Source organism: Pseudorca crassidens, chromosome X (assembly GCF_039906515.1).
Source record: "Pseudorca crassidens isolate mPseCra1 chromosome X, mPseCra1.hap1, whole genome shotgun sequence".
Classification (NCBI taxonomy): Eukaryota; Metazoa; Chordata; class Mammalia; order Artiodactyla; family Delphinidae; genus Pseudorca; species Pseudorca crassidens.
This window is the reverse complement of record NC_090317.1, coordinates 30693687-30710518: the sequence shown is the minus strand read 5'-3', so window position 1 is coordinate 30710518 and position 16832 is coordinate 30693687. Positions and strand designations below refer to the sequence as shown.

Genomic DNA, 16832 nt, shown 5'->3' with positions numbered 1-16832 from the left:
ATATATTTATTCAACCGGAAAACTGAACAAAACATTCACTTTGCAAAATATTAGGCACCAGGGATTAAACTGTATTCCTTTGCTTCTCCTCCTCTTTGACAGCCTCCTTTCAGCACTTCCTGATGAGTGGCTTTTAACTCATCACAGTTGGTCTGTGCTTTTTTCTCCCCTTAGAATCTTAGAGTTGAAAGGAACTTTGGAGGTGATCAGTCTTCCACTTGGCAAAACAACATTTTGCCATAGTAGTAATGAAAACTTTCCTCCTCACATTAGATCTACAAGATTTTCTACCCACTGGTCCTAGTTTTGCCTTCTAGTGATACATCCATTTCTACCTCCACGTGATACCCCTTCACACATGTCCCTTCTCAATTTTTCTTCAGGCCAGATATCTCCACTTCATCATTTGTTGTTTCAAACCCTTTACATTTCTTGGTTGGAGTCTTCTGGACATGCTCCATTTTACCAATTGCCATTTTAAAATGTGGCGTATACTTTACAGTCTGTCCAGTGCGACTAATAACTCCTGCCCCCCGCCCACTCCACGTTCTGTCTGGCCCAAGATCACCTTCACATGTTCAGTAGCCAAGTCACATTGTTGGGTGGCAGGTGAAACTGTGTCCTTTACAGCTTCCTTTGGAAATTCCCCATAATAAATGTCCGTAGATTTGTCAAGCCTACCCTGGGTTCCTGAGAAAGCTGCTTTTAAGCCTCACTTGATTGCCTGTACCTCCCGATTATGTAAATCAGCTAAATGTGGACGCTATATCGCTTACCTGGGTGGCAAGCAAGCCTTTCTTCACAAACACAGTTACTCATGCTTATGCTTACTCCACAACATTTGACAGTGATATTTGGAAATATTTTACTTACCTGTTCGTTCTTTTGCAACTCAAGATCATGTAGGGCCTCTGGTCACACCTCTCCTTCTAGTATTGCCCTTGCTTCAAGGAGGAGAGTGGAATCATGTTTAGATCACACCAGTTTGCAGCTTTTACCAGCCACCTAGAGTTGTGTCACTGTGCCAGAGGTCATGGTTGTAACAGTGTACCAGGATCCATTTTCTTTTTTGTGTGTGTGGTACGCAGGCCTCTCACTGCTGTGGCCTCTCCCGTTGCGGAGCACAGGCTCCGGACGCGCAGGCCCAGCGGCCATGGCTCACGGTACCAGCGCCGCCAGGGAAGCCCCCAGGATCCATTTTTAAAAGAGATGTCCCCTAAATACCAATACTGATAAGTGATTTAGACTTTCACAGTGAGCTTTGTTTAAAATTAGGGTGCCATCTCATTGTTAATTCCGATTTCTTATCCTAGTGTACAAATGTATTTAAATGACAGAGGTATCACACTGTGTTACAGGCATCCAGAGACGAGTTTGCATGTGGCTTCGCTTCACCTACAAGTAGAGGGAGTCTGAGCACTGACAAAGACACCGGTAATTAAAAGTCCTTTAAAGATTATACGTGGCATGGCTGTTTAGAAATGTACCCTATACGTCTCTGTATTTTTGAAATATTTCATAATAAAAACTATACATAGCACAATCTCTACTAAAGTTTAATTAAAATCTTACACTTGCAGCCACATTTCTTTGCTTAGGTTTCCTTGTCTCAGCTTGTATAAAATTTAGCTTAGTATACTAAGAAAATAAAGGATAATGAGAAAAACACTGGTTTCCAATCATCTGTCTCCAGTCCTGGACAAGACACTTCCTTTTTCTGGGCCAAACTTCCTTATCTATAAAATTATCTAATTGTTTGCCTTTATTTAATGACTTGCAAGGAATTTCTTGTAGTTTCATACACGTTAAAGTGTTTCAAGGAAAAAAAATTGCTTACCCTTTATTTGGCTTCTTATGGTGTTTTGATGTAATATATAAACTTCACATTTTAGATGACCAAGATCTATTTCCTAAAATATGTCTTTACTTAAATTAACCCAGTGCTTAGTTTTAAAATTATTTTTGACAGTTCCTCCTGTTGCTAACAAGGACTTGGCTTTTTTCCAGCTTATGGGTCTTTTCAAAATGGACATGGAATTAAGAGGGAAGATTCAAGAGGTTCCCTCATCCCAGAAGGAGCAACAGGATTTCCAGATCAGGGCAGCACTGGTGAAAATGTAAGAACCTAAGTATACAGGATAACCCTAGTGATGTGTTAAGCTACAGCAGTCTTTCTTTTTATGCAAATAGGGGTCTCTCTACTCTCCTGTAGTCTGTACTGGATCTTTAAAAAGCATCCCATAATGCTTGGATGTTGTAGCAGTTCCTTCCTATCCTGGCACCTGCTGCTTGGATATTTTAAAACTGTTTATAGAGGATAAGGCATTCATCTTTAAGAGTTCCAACTTTGAATACCTCCTTTAACCCTAGCACTCTGTAAACCTGTTCTAGAGAGGGAAGGTTCAAGTTTAAAATGCCTAATGTACCTTGTCACTTAAATCACTCCCTGGCAGGATTCAGCTTTTTATTCTTTTGTGATAGAGTAATGACATTAATATGGGAGAAGAAAAATTAGGTCCCCAAATGGATGATCTCAGCATCCCAGAATCACTTAATCACAATATATTCTCTAACTCTTCTATCAAATTATTTCAAGCCTGACATTGAAGTTTGGGATATGTCTGCCTTGAGACAGAGAAACCTCACTTTAGACCAGTAAAGCCTTGTCACGCTGCTACGTAAAATCAGAGAATCATATAAAATTAGAGTTAGAAGGGTCCATAAAAATAATAAATTCCAACTCTCAATTTACAAATTAAAACTGGGATTGTGACTCAGGACAACCACACAACTATGGCAGGGCCAGGCCTGAACCCAGGTTTTCTAATTCCGGCACTTCTTCTCCTAGATCATGGCATTCTTAGGGTGCATCTGGGGAACTTTATAAAAATGGATAGCTGAGCCTCATCCCCAGAATTTCTGTTTCTGTCAGTCTGGGGGCTTGCTCATTTGTATTTCTAAGTTCCCAGGTGATGCTGATGCTGCTGGTTGGGAACCACCCCTTGAGAACCACTGGACTATATACTCCATTGAGTCTTTGCATAGTTAGTAATTTAATCATAAAGGTTCTTATTTCACACCATTTAGAATTAAGACAACAGACACTGTCATAGGTAAGACACATAAAGGACAAAGAGGTTAAATGACTTGCCAGTAGCCACACAGCTAGCAAGCGTTCAGGACCTAGATGTTTTGCTCCAAGTAGACGTTCTTGGTGAGTCCTAGATTAGTAAATATCTATCCCCAGCCCAGGTTAGCTCAGCTGAAAGTATTGGTTTCTAACAAGGGTACATTCGTTAGGAGATTGTCATTGCTGTATTCATACAAATCCCCAAATAAGTCAGATCTTGTCATTTTTAACTGATATTTTAACAAAAGTCACTAAATAATAGGAACATCACTACTTTGTAGAGGCTCTAATTTTGAAGTATTACTGGGTCCTCCTTAGTAAAATTATCTTGTAATGTCATTAAGCCTTTTTAAGATAGATTTTCTGACCTATTATTTAGACGTTGGATTTTAATAAACTCTAAGGAGAGATTGAAGTTAAAGAGTTTAAAATGCTTCTTATGCTTCGATGTACCTTAGTTAAGTTTCTCCTTGACGTAAAAGCTATTTTTTCCTGGAATAGCCACATATGATTATTCAAAATGTTTTCTTACTAAAACACAGGACCTATGGGAATGAAACATACACAGTATATTCATGGCTATATCTTGATGAAGACTGCAAGGTAATTTCCAGTGATATTATTAGGTACAGTAGCAAAGAAGAGTCAGCCCATTTACCTTCCAAATGTGATATAAAATGTGGATTTATGCTTAGAATTTTCCCAAACAGGACTAATGGTTAAAACAGTCATTGAGTTAAAGGCTATGGGAAGCTACAGTACCAATATTGTTTCAGAAAAGTCCTATCTTTGTATTACAGACTCGGCAGAGTTCTGCAAGGAGTAGTGTATCTCAGTATAACCGATTGGATCAGTATGAAATCAGAAGCCTCTTGATGTGCTATTTGTATATAGTAAAAATGATTTCTGAAGGTGAGTTACCAGCATATTAATCGTGGACTGTACTCCACCCTCACAGGTTTACAAGTTCATGCAACAAATATTTGACCATCATCTGCATGTAGAACACATGCACATTAGAAACAGAACTTTGAAGACTCTGACCTTAGAATGTTCCTATATTTTAACTTAAAATAGGTTCATTTCTGTCATACAAGTTTGATTCTTTGCAATAACTTTTTTTTTGATTTAAAAATTAGTTTCTAAAGTGAGGCAATAGTTTTAGAAGTGCTAAACATTTTTTTCATGCAGAGCATATAATGCATTAAATGACCAACGTAAACAGAAAAAAATAACAATAACCAGTGCCATAGTTAACACTTTAGCTTTTATTTGACCCAGGATTTGGAAAATCAGAAGCAAACAAAAAGACAGGAAGGGTTCTTTGAGGGTAAGGAATGTCGTTGTTATCTCTTGCAGTACCATTATACAGTTTTGCATGGTGTCACATTCTTTTCCAGGCTCTGTTCTTTTTTCCTTGGTGTACAATTGTATTATTAACTAGTATTACCATTTCCTCTTTACCTTATAAAATATAACCAAAGGATTTTCATAAACTGCATGTCCTCTGGAAGTAAAATCTTATTCCCAATACCACATTTGTTTACACAATTCCCTCCCCTTTCTTCCTTTTCTGTTTTTGCTCAAAAAAAAAAAAAAAAAAGCACCTGGGTTCTGATCATCATAATACAGTAGTTAAATTGTACTTATTTTCTATTTTTTTATTTCATTTTTAGTAAATATTAAATCTTTTTTTGTAATAAGGCAGCACATAAGAACATAAAATAAGTTGATAGTTAACTCACTTACAAACATTGAAACAAATCAAAAGCTAGACATGAATGGTTAATTCTAAAGTATATTAATAAAACAGGTTTAAATAACTAGAATCTTCAAGTTCTAAGAATGTACGATTTAGAGTAAACATCAAAGATTATTGAGGCTATGTGATAAGCCTCCATGTTTGGGGAAAGAAAACAGTAAAGGGAAATCATTTTCAACTCTGGTGGTATTTCATTCCAGGAGATAACGGATCAGTTAATAACTACAGCCACAGCTCACTGTTTTTGTCTCCCCACAAGGTGAAAAATGGGGGAGTATAGAAAGTGACTGCTAATATGTATGGGTTTTTTTTCTTTAGGGTGATGAAAATATTCTAAAACTGGTGGTTTTATAAGTTTTTAAATGTACCATAAACTACTGTATTGGGCACTATTTAAATGGGTGAGTTTTGTGGCACATGAATTCACTCAATAAATTTGTCTTTTTTTTTTTTAAGGCCCAAGAGGCAGCATGGAAAACAAAAAACTGGAGAGAAAAAGAAAAAAGTAGTTGAATACCACCACAGCCCAGGGAAAGTAAGAAGGAGGGTGGTAGGGGGAGAAAGAGAAGGAAGGAGGAGAGGGAGATGCATCGTTGACTAGTTCTCCTCTCCTCCACCCAGTACACGTGTGCACACACCCCCACATGCCCACATGCCACATACAGTGTTAACCAGTGACAAGCCACTGGCTGCTTTCTTCGTGTCATGGGTAAAACCATAAATGCTTTGTTTCTTGAGAACTTCATAGTTCCCCCTCGTCTTACAGTCACATCTCCTCTTCACCTTTTGTAAGTGTAAAGTCATGCTGCATGGTATCTGTTAAGTCATACTCGTTTTATTCCAAAAAATGTCTGCTTCTTGGTCCTTCTCAATGAATGTATTCTAGTTACCTTGTCAAGTCCAGTAAATATTTCACTTTCGTTATACCTTGTCAAGTCCAGTAAATATTTCACTTTCATTATACCTTGTCAGGTCCAGTAAATATTTCACTTTCGTTACTCTATATGCATTTAAATGTTGAACTCTTACAGTCATAAACAGTAGCAACTTAATTTCAGCAAAAAGATGGTAGACTCTACACTTTCATATCAAAGTACAGGGATTCTGAAGAATGAGTTTCCTTCTCTGTAGCTGAAGTTTATTAACTGGCAATAATTCACTGTTTCAAAGTCTTAGTCATTTGCCCAACTTTTGTGTAGGTCTCATTGCTTTGTATATTATATTCTGAGAAGTGTATCAGAGTCAGGGGTTATCAGTTACACAGTCTGAATTGACAGCAAGACTGTTCTCTTGGAAAAGAAAAGCAGTCTCCTTAAGAGAAAGGAAGAGGGAAAGCTACTTCCTTCTTCCTGGCTGTACCCCGGCTTTTCTCTTTATTGTAGACCCCAAAGTGGAAATCTGGGTCTCACCTTGTGGCTCATCAGCACCAGCTGCACCTGTAGATTCAGCAGTATGCTTCCTCGCAGTCACCTCTTCATTGGAAGGTGGCTGGTTACAGCTATGTCTCACCGAAAATCCAGTTTTGTATTGAGAAAGACGAGCCGCTGATCTTTTCCCACGAGATGTATAGTCAAGAGGAAATACATATGAAGGGGGCTTTCCCTTTCTCTGTGTAAAATGAGGAAATGAGTTAGTATCATCAAGCGTATATTCATCTGTAGTTGCAGGTACTAATGGAGTAGGTGGGTTTTCTCCCGCAGAAACACTGGAAGGGCTCCAAGAGAAGTGACTCTGAGCTCTACGCTTTTGTGTGGAGCTCTTCTGTGTGAAGATCGATTTCTTTTGTGCACTGCCAAGCCTGTCTTCAGGACGGCTTAAGTCACCTTGAAATCCATGCCCCCCTTGAGCGCCAGGTGCAGATGTTAAAGGAAGACTTGCAGGTGACTTCTGGTTGGCACTCCTTCCTGTGGGAGGCCTGCTGCTGTTAGAGGAACTCTCCAGAGGGGTCTCTGGCACCACAGTGGGGTCCTTACTATAAAATGGAATTGGAGGCTCGGAACTCTGTTGCTGTTCCTTTTTGTCTCCAGATTTCATCTGTTCAGTATTTGATGGCATTACCCGTCTGTAGGGCGGACGCAACTGAAATGTGGGTGGAGGGTCCCTGACTGTAAAAGCGAGCCCCTTCTTTTGAGTGCGGAAAATGAAGCCGTCATCACTATCAGAACTAGAAGGATAAAGCTGTTGCTCCTTCAGCTTTAGTCTCGCATAAAGCCGTTTATTTTCTTCTTTTAATTTATTCCTTTCTTTTGTGAGCTCAGCAATAACCTTCATATTTTGTTGTTGGATACGGTCATATTCTTTCTGTAGCGTCTTCCTGTATATTTCGTTCACTGAACAGCGGTCACATACTTTGGAGCTTAACTTATGTTGCAGGTCATTGATGGTGACATTCAGGATATTCTGTTGCTCCAGCAACTCTTTAATTTTGGCTCTGGAGCCCGCCTGCCTTCTGTCTGCCAATCGCTCTTTCCTCAGACTGGTTAGTTTCCCGTGGAGACGGCGTAGCTCCTTGTCATGGAGCTCTTTCAGTGTTAGCCAGGCTTTTTTAAAAGCGTCAGAAGACAAATCACTGACGCTAACCTGCATTTCACCTCTTGCGGGAGAGCTCTGGCCACTTTCCTTGTCTCCTCCACCCACGTTGCCCGCCTGCATTTCGTCTCCCTGACTGGGACTGGGAAACAGTGGAGACAAACCGCCGCCGGCCAAATGGCGGAAGGGCTGCTGACTAGAGCTGGGCCGCGGACGGGACGAGAGTTTTACCCCTTCTACAGACCTGCGAAGAGGCTTCAGAGCACAAGGCCGGTGTGAGGATGGCTCGGGGGTAGACAGAAGGGCCCGGTTTGGCGGCGGAAAGGAGTTCCGAGCCTCCTTTTGGCGGGAAGAGCCAGTGCGCAGAAGACGAGGCCTGCGAGCCGGCCTGTAACGAGAGGCCGGAGAGACCGGAAACGCGGTGACTTCTGGGAGAGCCATGCTGCGCTGAGCCGGAAGGGCGCCCGAAGGCGGAGGGGTGGACTGGAAGTCAGCGCTCACTTTATTTTTGAAACAAATCTAATTTGACCTTATGTTAGCATCTTATTCCTGATGATCGGTATTTTATAAACGTTGAAAACTATCAATACTCATGGTTTTGAGTAAATTGGGGAAATAAAGTCAAAACCCACACACTCTTCCCTCCCTGTCACCCCTCCGTTTAGCCAACATTACCTAGTGGTCCATCCCTATCTTCAGAGGCTCTCGCGGGGCAGGCCATTACGTCATTGCCTACTTTTTTTTTTTTTTTGCGGTATGCGGGCCTCTCACTGTTGTGGCCTCTCCCATTGCGGAGCACAGGCTCCGGACGCAGGCTCAGCGGCCGTGGCTCACGTGCCCAGCCACTCCGTGGCATGTGGGATCTTCCCGGACCGGGACACGAGCCCGCGTCCCTTGCATCGGCAGGCGGACTCTCAACCACTGCGCCAGCAGGGAAGCCCCGTCATTGCCTACTTTTGCGATCCCTACCAGGTTTTTAAATTTAGAAGTGGACCTGCTGACACCATTAGCTATATCTGAACAGGATAAGAAAGGAATGGAAAGTTAAGTGAGGGCAATATTTTTCTTTTTAAAAACGTCTCCATGAGTGTTTTTGAAGTAAAAAAAAAAAAAAAGGAACAGCTCCAAAGAGAAGTGTATGTGATAGGTTTAAGGGACATTTATATCTGAAATAGTTGTTCCATTAATGTGTGTGTATGTTTGTATATTGCCAGGACTTCAAGGTTGATAATCCGAAGGCAAAGAGGAAAAAGAAAGTTATCAGTCTCTTCCTCTAAAGTTTAAAGTTCTCAGACTGTTTGGTTCGCAGAGCCCTTTGAGTAGCAGGCGAAGGTGCTTGACCCTACCTTCCGAAAAGTGTACTTAAACGCACCATCTTGCATAAAATTTTAGGAAGCTTATTAAAAATCCCAGGTCTACTTCCCTTCCTCTGTCTTCAGGGATGATAAGCCATCCAAAAGAACGTTTATAAAATACATAAAAATAATTGTTGAAGTTGAACTAATTACAGATTAAAAGGTATATTTGGGATTAATTTAAAAGAATACAGTGTGGGTATTGGGCAGTGAGATGAGATAGGAGGAGAGGATATAGATGAGACAGAATTGGCTGTGAGTTAATGGTTGCTGAAACTAAGTTATTGGTACTTTGGAGTTCACTGCGCTATTTGCTGTAAGATCTATGCTATCTCAAGACGTAACACTTTATTCATTCCATTTTCAGATACACTCTTAACTTACTGGAATAAGGTATCTCCTCAGGAGCTCATAAACATCCTTATACTTCTAGAGTAAGTTATATTAACTTATTTTCATAAAATTTCCTCTTATTTTTGGGAGCTTAATTTTTATACATAATAAAATATTACCCCCTTTCTGTTTTCAACAGCATATTTGTTAATAATGTAGGAAATGTTAAACTATTTTGATAGTTTAGAGGCTGATGTACAGGTTCTTCACACATAGAAGAAAAACATGGAGATGAAATACTTGTGATATTATAGAAAACTCTAGCTAATAATAGTGCATCCTTGCAGACCATCAGGAGTCTTTCTGTGATCTGGAAAACTGGAAGTGGCATCAGCTGTCCTAAATCATTCATTTAGAGCAGATGCTGGCTTAATGGAGCAGCTTAAATGTTGGAATTTAGAATTTGTACTCTTATGTAGAGCTGAGTAATTCTACTCACTTCAGAAATGCATATATATATATATTTCCATATATATATAAATATATATATATATATATATATATCTCCATTGCAAGGTCCTTAGGGAAAAAAATCTAGCTTTTTTCCTAGGTGGAGGTTGGAAATTGTCCTATATTGTATGCTGAGCTATTTTTACGTCATTATTGAAAGCTAAAAGAAAAATTAGAATGAAATGTAAGAAATTTCTAAATAAATAGTCCACATATATGATACCGTGTGTGTCTACCAAAACACAAAGAGGGTAATCTATGCATAAAAACTTAGTAAAGTCTTTCAAAATTTTGCAGAAAATGTCAGCAAATAAAAGTTATGATTAAAGAAACTACTCTAATTATATTGAAATGTTTACTAATGAAAATATATGATGTTGGGGATTTACTTTAAAAAAATAAAGGCAGTAGGGAGTGTGGAGGGAGAGCATGGGACCTGTTTGGGGTATAAGTTAAGAATGGCCATGAGCTGATAATTGTTGAAGCTGGTGGGTGCTGGGTATGTGGGATTTAGTTTGCTGTCCTCTTTACTTTTGTATGTGTTTGAGATTTTCCATACTAGAAAGTATTTTAATGCCATTATAAAAAATATAGCAATTGCCCCAATTGCTTAAGAACCTTTTTAGGTGTTACTGACTGTGCTAGAGACCTTTGGTGTGGTACACACTATAAAGTACAAGGGATGATTTGCATTGACGGTTTTTAAAAAAAAATACGTCATTAGAATTGTATATGAAGACATGGAGCTTTTTGGTGTTGATGTAATTGTAGCAGATAAATGTAGAAAGATAGAATATGGCAAGTAGTTACTTGTATATTTATTTTTGTATACCGAAACATTATTGTAATATGATTTTAAATGGGTCGTTCTTTGTGACACATGAATTTTCAAATATTACTTGTTAAAATGCAAAGTATGGTAATATCTTACTAACATGCTATTGTTTTTCTTTCTAGAGTGTGTTTGTTTCACTTTAGATATATGGGGAAAAGAAACATAGCAAGGTAATTCCCATAGCACTGCAATTTCCACTTTTTTTCTTCTCTTCCAACAGAGGGCAGCCTTAATTATGCCATGTATAACCTAGATGATTCATTTTGAGTTGACATTAAGATACCCATGATTTAGTTAATGCGTGTCAACTCAAAGTTGAAATTAATCTGATGTGAACATTTTTAAAGTTTTCCAGAGGGTAATCGTTAGACTGATATGCAGAGTTTCTGCTCTAATCCTAGAACAGATGCTTGTCTCTTCTGAAGGATGTGAGAAAGGGCTAGATCAAGGGGAAGGCAGGAAATCGTAAAGTGAGGACAACTGTAAGATCTGTACTTTTATCTACAACCTGTCAGTACTCACCTCAGTTACTAACGTGAATAGAAATCCCCGACAGCAATTAGGACATGCACTATATATTATTTATTTTTTCTTTTTGCTGTGTAAGTCTTAGTGAAATAAATACTTAAGGAAATGTTTGAGGAACTGTAAGGAAAAGATTACTTATTTCAATAAGATATATTTCAGGGGTAGAGTTAGTCATTAAAGGAATTCAAATAGAATTCTTTTTCTAAGTAAATTCCATGGCACTTCCAAAAACTAAAGAGGCTGTTTGGATGGGGTTTATTGCTGAGTCTCTGGAACATCCTAATAATTCAAGGGATGATCTCCACTGTCTTCCCAGCACTGGGAACTGGTTTAGACCTAGTATGGTAACTACCACCATGAACCTTAACCTCTAAGATTCTGCTGACCCACCCTCTATGTTTATTAGAGGATAGACAAACTCCTTTTCTTCCTTAGTTCCTGTATTACCCGGTTGTAATTTTTTTTAATGGAACCTTAAAATTAAAGGAAAACAAAGAAAAATGTGCAAATAGACATGTTTATAGAGTAAAAATTTCTGCTCCAAGTTTAACTTGGGTCCAGAAACAGATTAGATAGGCACTCATTCTTAAACATCTAACGCCAGGAATTCTTCCACCTTACGTCAACTCCTAGTATCCCTCTCACTGTTTTCTCTGACTCTTGCCTTTCCTTACCTCCTGAGAGAAGACTGGATCTTACTGGAGTGTTGTCCACTTCACTCTGATATTTTTGAGAAGAAGAAGGGAAGTAAGAAACTCCCTCTAAATTCCTTACTTGTATTCGTATAGTATAAACTATTTTAAATATACATTAAGCTTCATACAATTTCCAGTGATGCCTCATTGAAGCCAAGTAAATACTGAGCATAACACAGTGTTTATGTGGAAACCTCGTCATTTATTAGTTTAAAAAATCTAACGTTGAGATGTATTCTCAGAGTGCTCCATTTCCTAACTTTAACATTTATTTTAGGGTGCATGATGCCTGGATGTCAAAACACTTCGGAATAGACCGAAAATCGCAAACCATGCCAGCTCTTCGAAACAGATCAGGAATAATGCAGGCCCGGCTTCAGCATCTTAGTAGCCTGGAAAGTTCATTTACACTTAATCACAGTAAGTGAAAAATGTGTGTAGGGTACCCATTTGAAACAGATATTAATACTATTTAATCTTAAAGAAGTACTGGCTTAAATCTCCAATACAATTGGTAATCATTTCCCATACATAGATACAATTGCATATCTCTGTTTATGAACAGTCATTTCATCATATGTGAATATATGATAAGATATGCATGGATTTTTCAGCAATTTTAGGTAATGATGGGTTTTTTTCTTAGTTCAATATCAAGGAAGTTAATTTTCCCTTTGAATTATTGTTCTTATATTACTTTACATTCGATATCCTTTATTCCTACTTTAATGCAAATAACGGCATCTTGATATAATAGTATGTATAATATTTGTTTAGAGTTACTATTGTTCATTCAGTGATCTTAAGGGATTATCCATGCTGAGCTGACCGCAGGAATCAAAGAACTGTAAATAGTATTTTGACAAAGATGTATTTCACACAGGTTGAAGTACTGACAAGTCGAATAGGACAAGGAGGAAGCTACAGGGTTATATAAATGGAAGCTATCCTCTGAGAAACAAATATTAATAAAAAAGTCAAAGAGTGAGATAAACGTTCATTTCCACACAGTCCTTTGGGGATTGCGTAAAAGGAAGCCAGCAGAACTGGCTTTGCCATAGGGCTAATAATAAAAGCAAATGTCTTGAGCAGATGGACCTGAGCTAATAGAGTCAAGACCTTTAAAAAAAATGCAAGTCTTACAGCCTTCAGCTTTGCTCTTTGTCACTTGTAAAAATATCAGTATAATGAACCTATGTATTTCAGTTGGCCCAGATGCTTTGTTTTCCTCCTGATTTAGAAACGTCTCATACCATTGGCATCATTGAAAACATCTGGCCATAGGGCGCCACTGTATGTAATGTAGCTGCATTTCTATGAGTTTCTCATTTTTGCACACATAATTAACAGCACAGCCTAAAATGCTTCCTGCGTTATTTCCTGGTTACATCACCATAGTTCATCACTGAAATCTTGTCTCCAAAGAAGGGGGCACCTAATTATTTGTTGCAGAGCTGTTGATACAGAGCTGAAGTAAAAATTAGTGGAATTGATTAACCCAGACCATATTTGATTAAGGAGTAAATACAGTGAAACTCATTAAGTCTGCAGGTATTGAAAGCCTGCTTTCTTTGTGTTTGTCTCTCTCTCTGAGTCTTCGGAGGAGAAAATCATTCAAAACTGTTACGTGAATCTCTGTGTTGGGCAGTTTTAATTTTCTTTGTTTTTAAATCCCAGGTTCTGCAACAACTGAAGCAGACATTTTCCATCAGGCACTTCTTGAAGGCAATACTGCTACTGAAGTTTCCCTAACAGTACTAGATACCATATCATTTTTCACCCAGTGCTTCAAGGTAAACATGAAGAGTTAGAGCTCAGTCGGTATCATTGCAAAGAAAATATTATGCAAAAACTAATTAGTCAGACGAAGCTTAGTATAGTATAAAAGCCCCCAGTGAGCAGTCAGGAAACTTGGATGGCAGACCTGGTTTGGCTCCTGTGTGACCTTGGGAAATCACTGAGACTCGTGTGCCACATCCATAAAATGAGAGGATTGGACTAATTTGCCCTGAATTTCCCTTCTCTTTTATTTTCCTGTTTAAAAAACAGTTTTCTTTCACACTTCTATGAAAATATCCAGTCATTTTTAGCCCAAATTATGATTGAGTCAGTTTATCCAAACACCCGTTGTGATGAGGTATCTTGTCAAGCCAGATGATGTCCAGGCAGACCGGCTGGCTGGCTTCCCTCGTCAGGTGCCTGGTGGTTTCTCTCAGATGCTTGCCTCTCGATACAAATCATCATTGCTAGGATTAAAAAAGAAGAAGAAGAAGAAGAAATTAAAAGCAATTATCTTGCAGGGTTGTTGAAGGTGTAAAATGAGATAATGGATGTGAGAGTGCTTTGAAAAGTAAAGACTGTATAACTATAATGAAGGGTAACAGTAGTGGGAGAACTCAAAAGTGAAAACTCTTGCTGGCTTTTCATCTGAGTTATACAGATTTTTTTTCTTTTCTTCCCCCCTTCGCTAAGTAATTCAGTTAATTGCTTCAGCCCTCTGGATTTACTATGGAAACCTGGCCTGTGCTTTTCAAAGAGGCTTATCAGGGAAAACTGAATTAGATACTAATAAGAAATAGGCTGCAAAATCCCTTTATGAAGTATTAAGTTCTGATTCATATGCAACCCAAATTCATTTTTTATTGTGCCAGTAAGGAAGACATTTGGTCTCAAGGTTTGCATTGTATTCTTTCCTCCTATCCAAATACTTCTTATTTGTTTAACATACATCTCTTGGTAGATGTCAGGCACTATCCTAAGTGCTTTAGAAATATTAACCCACTTTTTTGTCGTGGGTCTGGAGGTGGATAAGAGGACTGCAAATGGGCACCAAGGATCTTTTTGAGATGATGGGAATGATTGGGTTGTAATGGTTGCAAAACCCTGGAAATTTACCAAAAATAATTGAATCATGTACTTAAAATAGGTAAATTTTGTGGTATGTAAATTATACCTTAATAAACTTAAAAGTACAAATGTGAACTCACCTTTAATCCTCACGCTAGCTTCGTGATATAAATACTGTTATTTTTCCCATTTTAAAATGAGGAAACTGAGGCTCACAGGGAAGTTAATGTCACATAGGTGGTTAGTTAGCAGAATCAGGATTCTGATCTAGGCCAGTTGTCACAAGAGTCCATGCTTCTAACCACTACCCCATACTTATTAGAAGTAGACTAACAGAAATATCAAACACCATTCAGGGATTCTGGCTATCAAGGTTACCATTAAATCTGTTACAGGTTTGCATATTGTTTTGGTTCGTTGTTGTTATTTTTGGCCAAGTTGTAACCTGGTAGTTAGTTTCTTGAGGGATAGGAGAGCAGGACTGGAGGTGTTAACCAATGCATTTTTTTTTTTAAGTTTCACAAACCAATAGATATTTCTCTACAATTTGTTGTTTCTCTTATATCTCTATTTGCAAGGAACATTTAAACAATTTACGTAGTCTGTTCAATTGTGATCCCTGTTATTATCTCTACTCATAGAGGGTTTAATTTGTCACCAGTGGCTAAAGATATCTTATACTAAACATACATTTAAAAGCAAATTAGATAATAGACTTTTAAAATGGAATTGATGTTTTCCTTAATTCTTACATTACTTTGTCAGAGAAATACAAAGCCTGGTTACCTTGTATCCATTTTTAATTTACTGATTTCTGAATTGAGGAGCAATATGGTTAGGTTAATAGAAAATACTCTTCCCATACTAGTTCTGTATTTGCTGTGTTATACTGGAAAAAGATTTTTTTCATCTATTTCAAATTATGGAATTAAGTATAGATGTAGTTTATATAGTATTTTGAGATTTCCAAGTTGAAAGATGGCACAGATGATTTTAGATTATGTTAAACTTTTTATTGTTACTTTTCAAGCAGTTGTTTGATAAACAGGTTGTTGGTAAAGCCTGTTGTCTCATTCTAGGGGGAGCGGCATAAACTATTTCTGCAAATTTTTTTTTCATGTTTTGTAGAGCCAACTTTTAAATAATGATGGCCACAACCCGTTAATGAAAAAAGTATTTGATATTCATCTTGCTTTTCTTAAAAATGGGCAATCTGAAGTGTCGCTGAAACATGTCTTTGCCTCACTGCGAGCTTTCATTAGTAAGGTAAGAGCAGAGCTTTGTGGCTGCGAGTGGCCTTGCTTCATAGCAAGAAGGAAAGGGGAACAGGGATCATTGCGAAGACCTCTCCAAACCTCAGATAAGGAAGCCGTTAAATCCTACCTTTGTAAATATTAGAACAGCAAAATGCGTAAAGAGAGCCTGACCAGGCATTCCCTAAAATCAGCACGTGCTTTTTATTTTGTCCTGTCATTCCTTTCTGAAGAGTATCATTTTAAAATTACCAACTGCCAGTGTTTCTTCTCTTTTGCTTCTTTTTAAAGTATTGTCATGCTGAAGATACATAAGCTGTGAGGGTACTCGTGTATAAGGACTTTGAAAGCAGAGACCAAGTCTTATAACCCCAGGGCCTTGTATGATGTCTTGCAAATTGTAGGCACTCAATACATGTTCAGATGAATGAATCCTTCCTTTCAGTGCGAATTGTATCGGTGGCCTCTAAATGTTCAGGCCACTTACCTCATCTAAACTAAAACTTCAGACTAGGCTTTTAGGAATAAATATGACTGAAACAGATAGCAAGATTTATTTCTGATCTGGTTTTGATAGCTTTTAAACATAATTAAAAGCATCAGGAACCAAGATGGAGTTAAAATTAGGGAAAGGCACAGTCTAGGCCTCCGCTCTAGTATGTGTAACTCCAACAAGACAAATTCAGTTAACCTATTTTTGTAATAGGATAGCTGAGCATGGAAAACTTTTTTGTCACTATTTGTATGGCAACTTACAGGGTTTAATTGATATAAAAATTAGGTGATCTTGAAGGTTTATTTTTAAATTGACGTTCTTTTTTTTTAAATTTTTTAATTTTTGGCTGCGTTGGGTCTTTGTTGCTGCACGCGGGCTTTCTCTAGTTGCGGCGAGCGGGGGCTATTCTTTGTTGCGGTGCGCGGGCTACTCATTGTGGTGGCTTCTCTTGTTGCGGAACATGGGCTCCATGTGTGCGGGCTTCAGTAGTTGTGGCACGTGGGCTCAGTAGTTGTGACTCGCAGGCTCTAGAGCGCAGGCTCAGTAGTTGTGGTGCAGG

At 38.4% G+C, this 16832-nt stretch overlaps 1 protein-coding gene across 5 annotated transcripts in view; it reads left to right on the top strand.

Annotated features, from left to right (window-relative positions):
• The window catches only part of DOCK11 (dedicator of cytokinesis 11), a 193257-nt gene that overhangs the window by 121865 nt on the left and 54560 nt on the right, over nucleotides 1-16832 (top strand). For 4 of the 5 annotated variants that reach the window (XM_067723766.1, XM_067723763.1, XM_067723765.1 and 1 more), the window contains 8 exons: nucleotides 1359-1434; nucleotides 2008-2117; nucleotides 3931-4042; nucleotides 9144-9210; nucleotides 10577-10624; nucleotides 11955-12097; nucleotides 13355-13470; nucleotides 15653-15790. In XM_067723766.1, coding sequence (XP_067579867.1) covers nucleotides 1359-1434; nucleotides 2008-2117; nucleotides 3931-4042; nucleotides 9144-9210; nucleotides 10577-10624; nucleotides 11955-12097; nucleotides 13355-13470; nucleotides 15653-15790 — 810 coding nt within the window. The remainder of the gene's footprint in view (nucleotides 1-1358; nucleotides 1435-2007; nucleotides 2118-3930; nucleotides 4043-9143; nucleotides 9211-10576; nucleotides 10625-11954; nucleotides 12098-13354; nucleotides 13471-15652; nucleotides 15791-16832) is intronic. The other variant, XM_067723767.1, reaches the window with a different exon arrangement.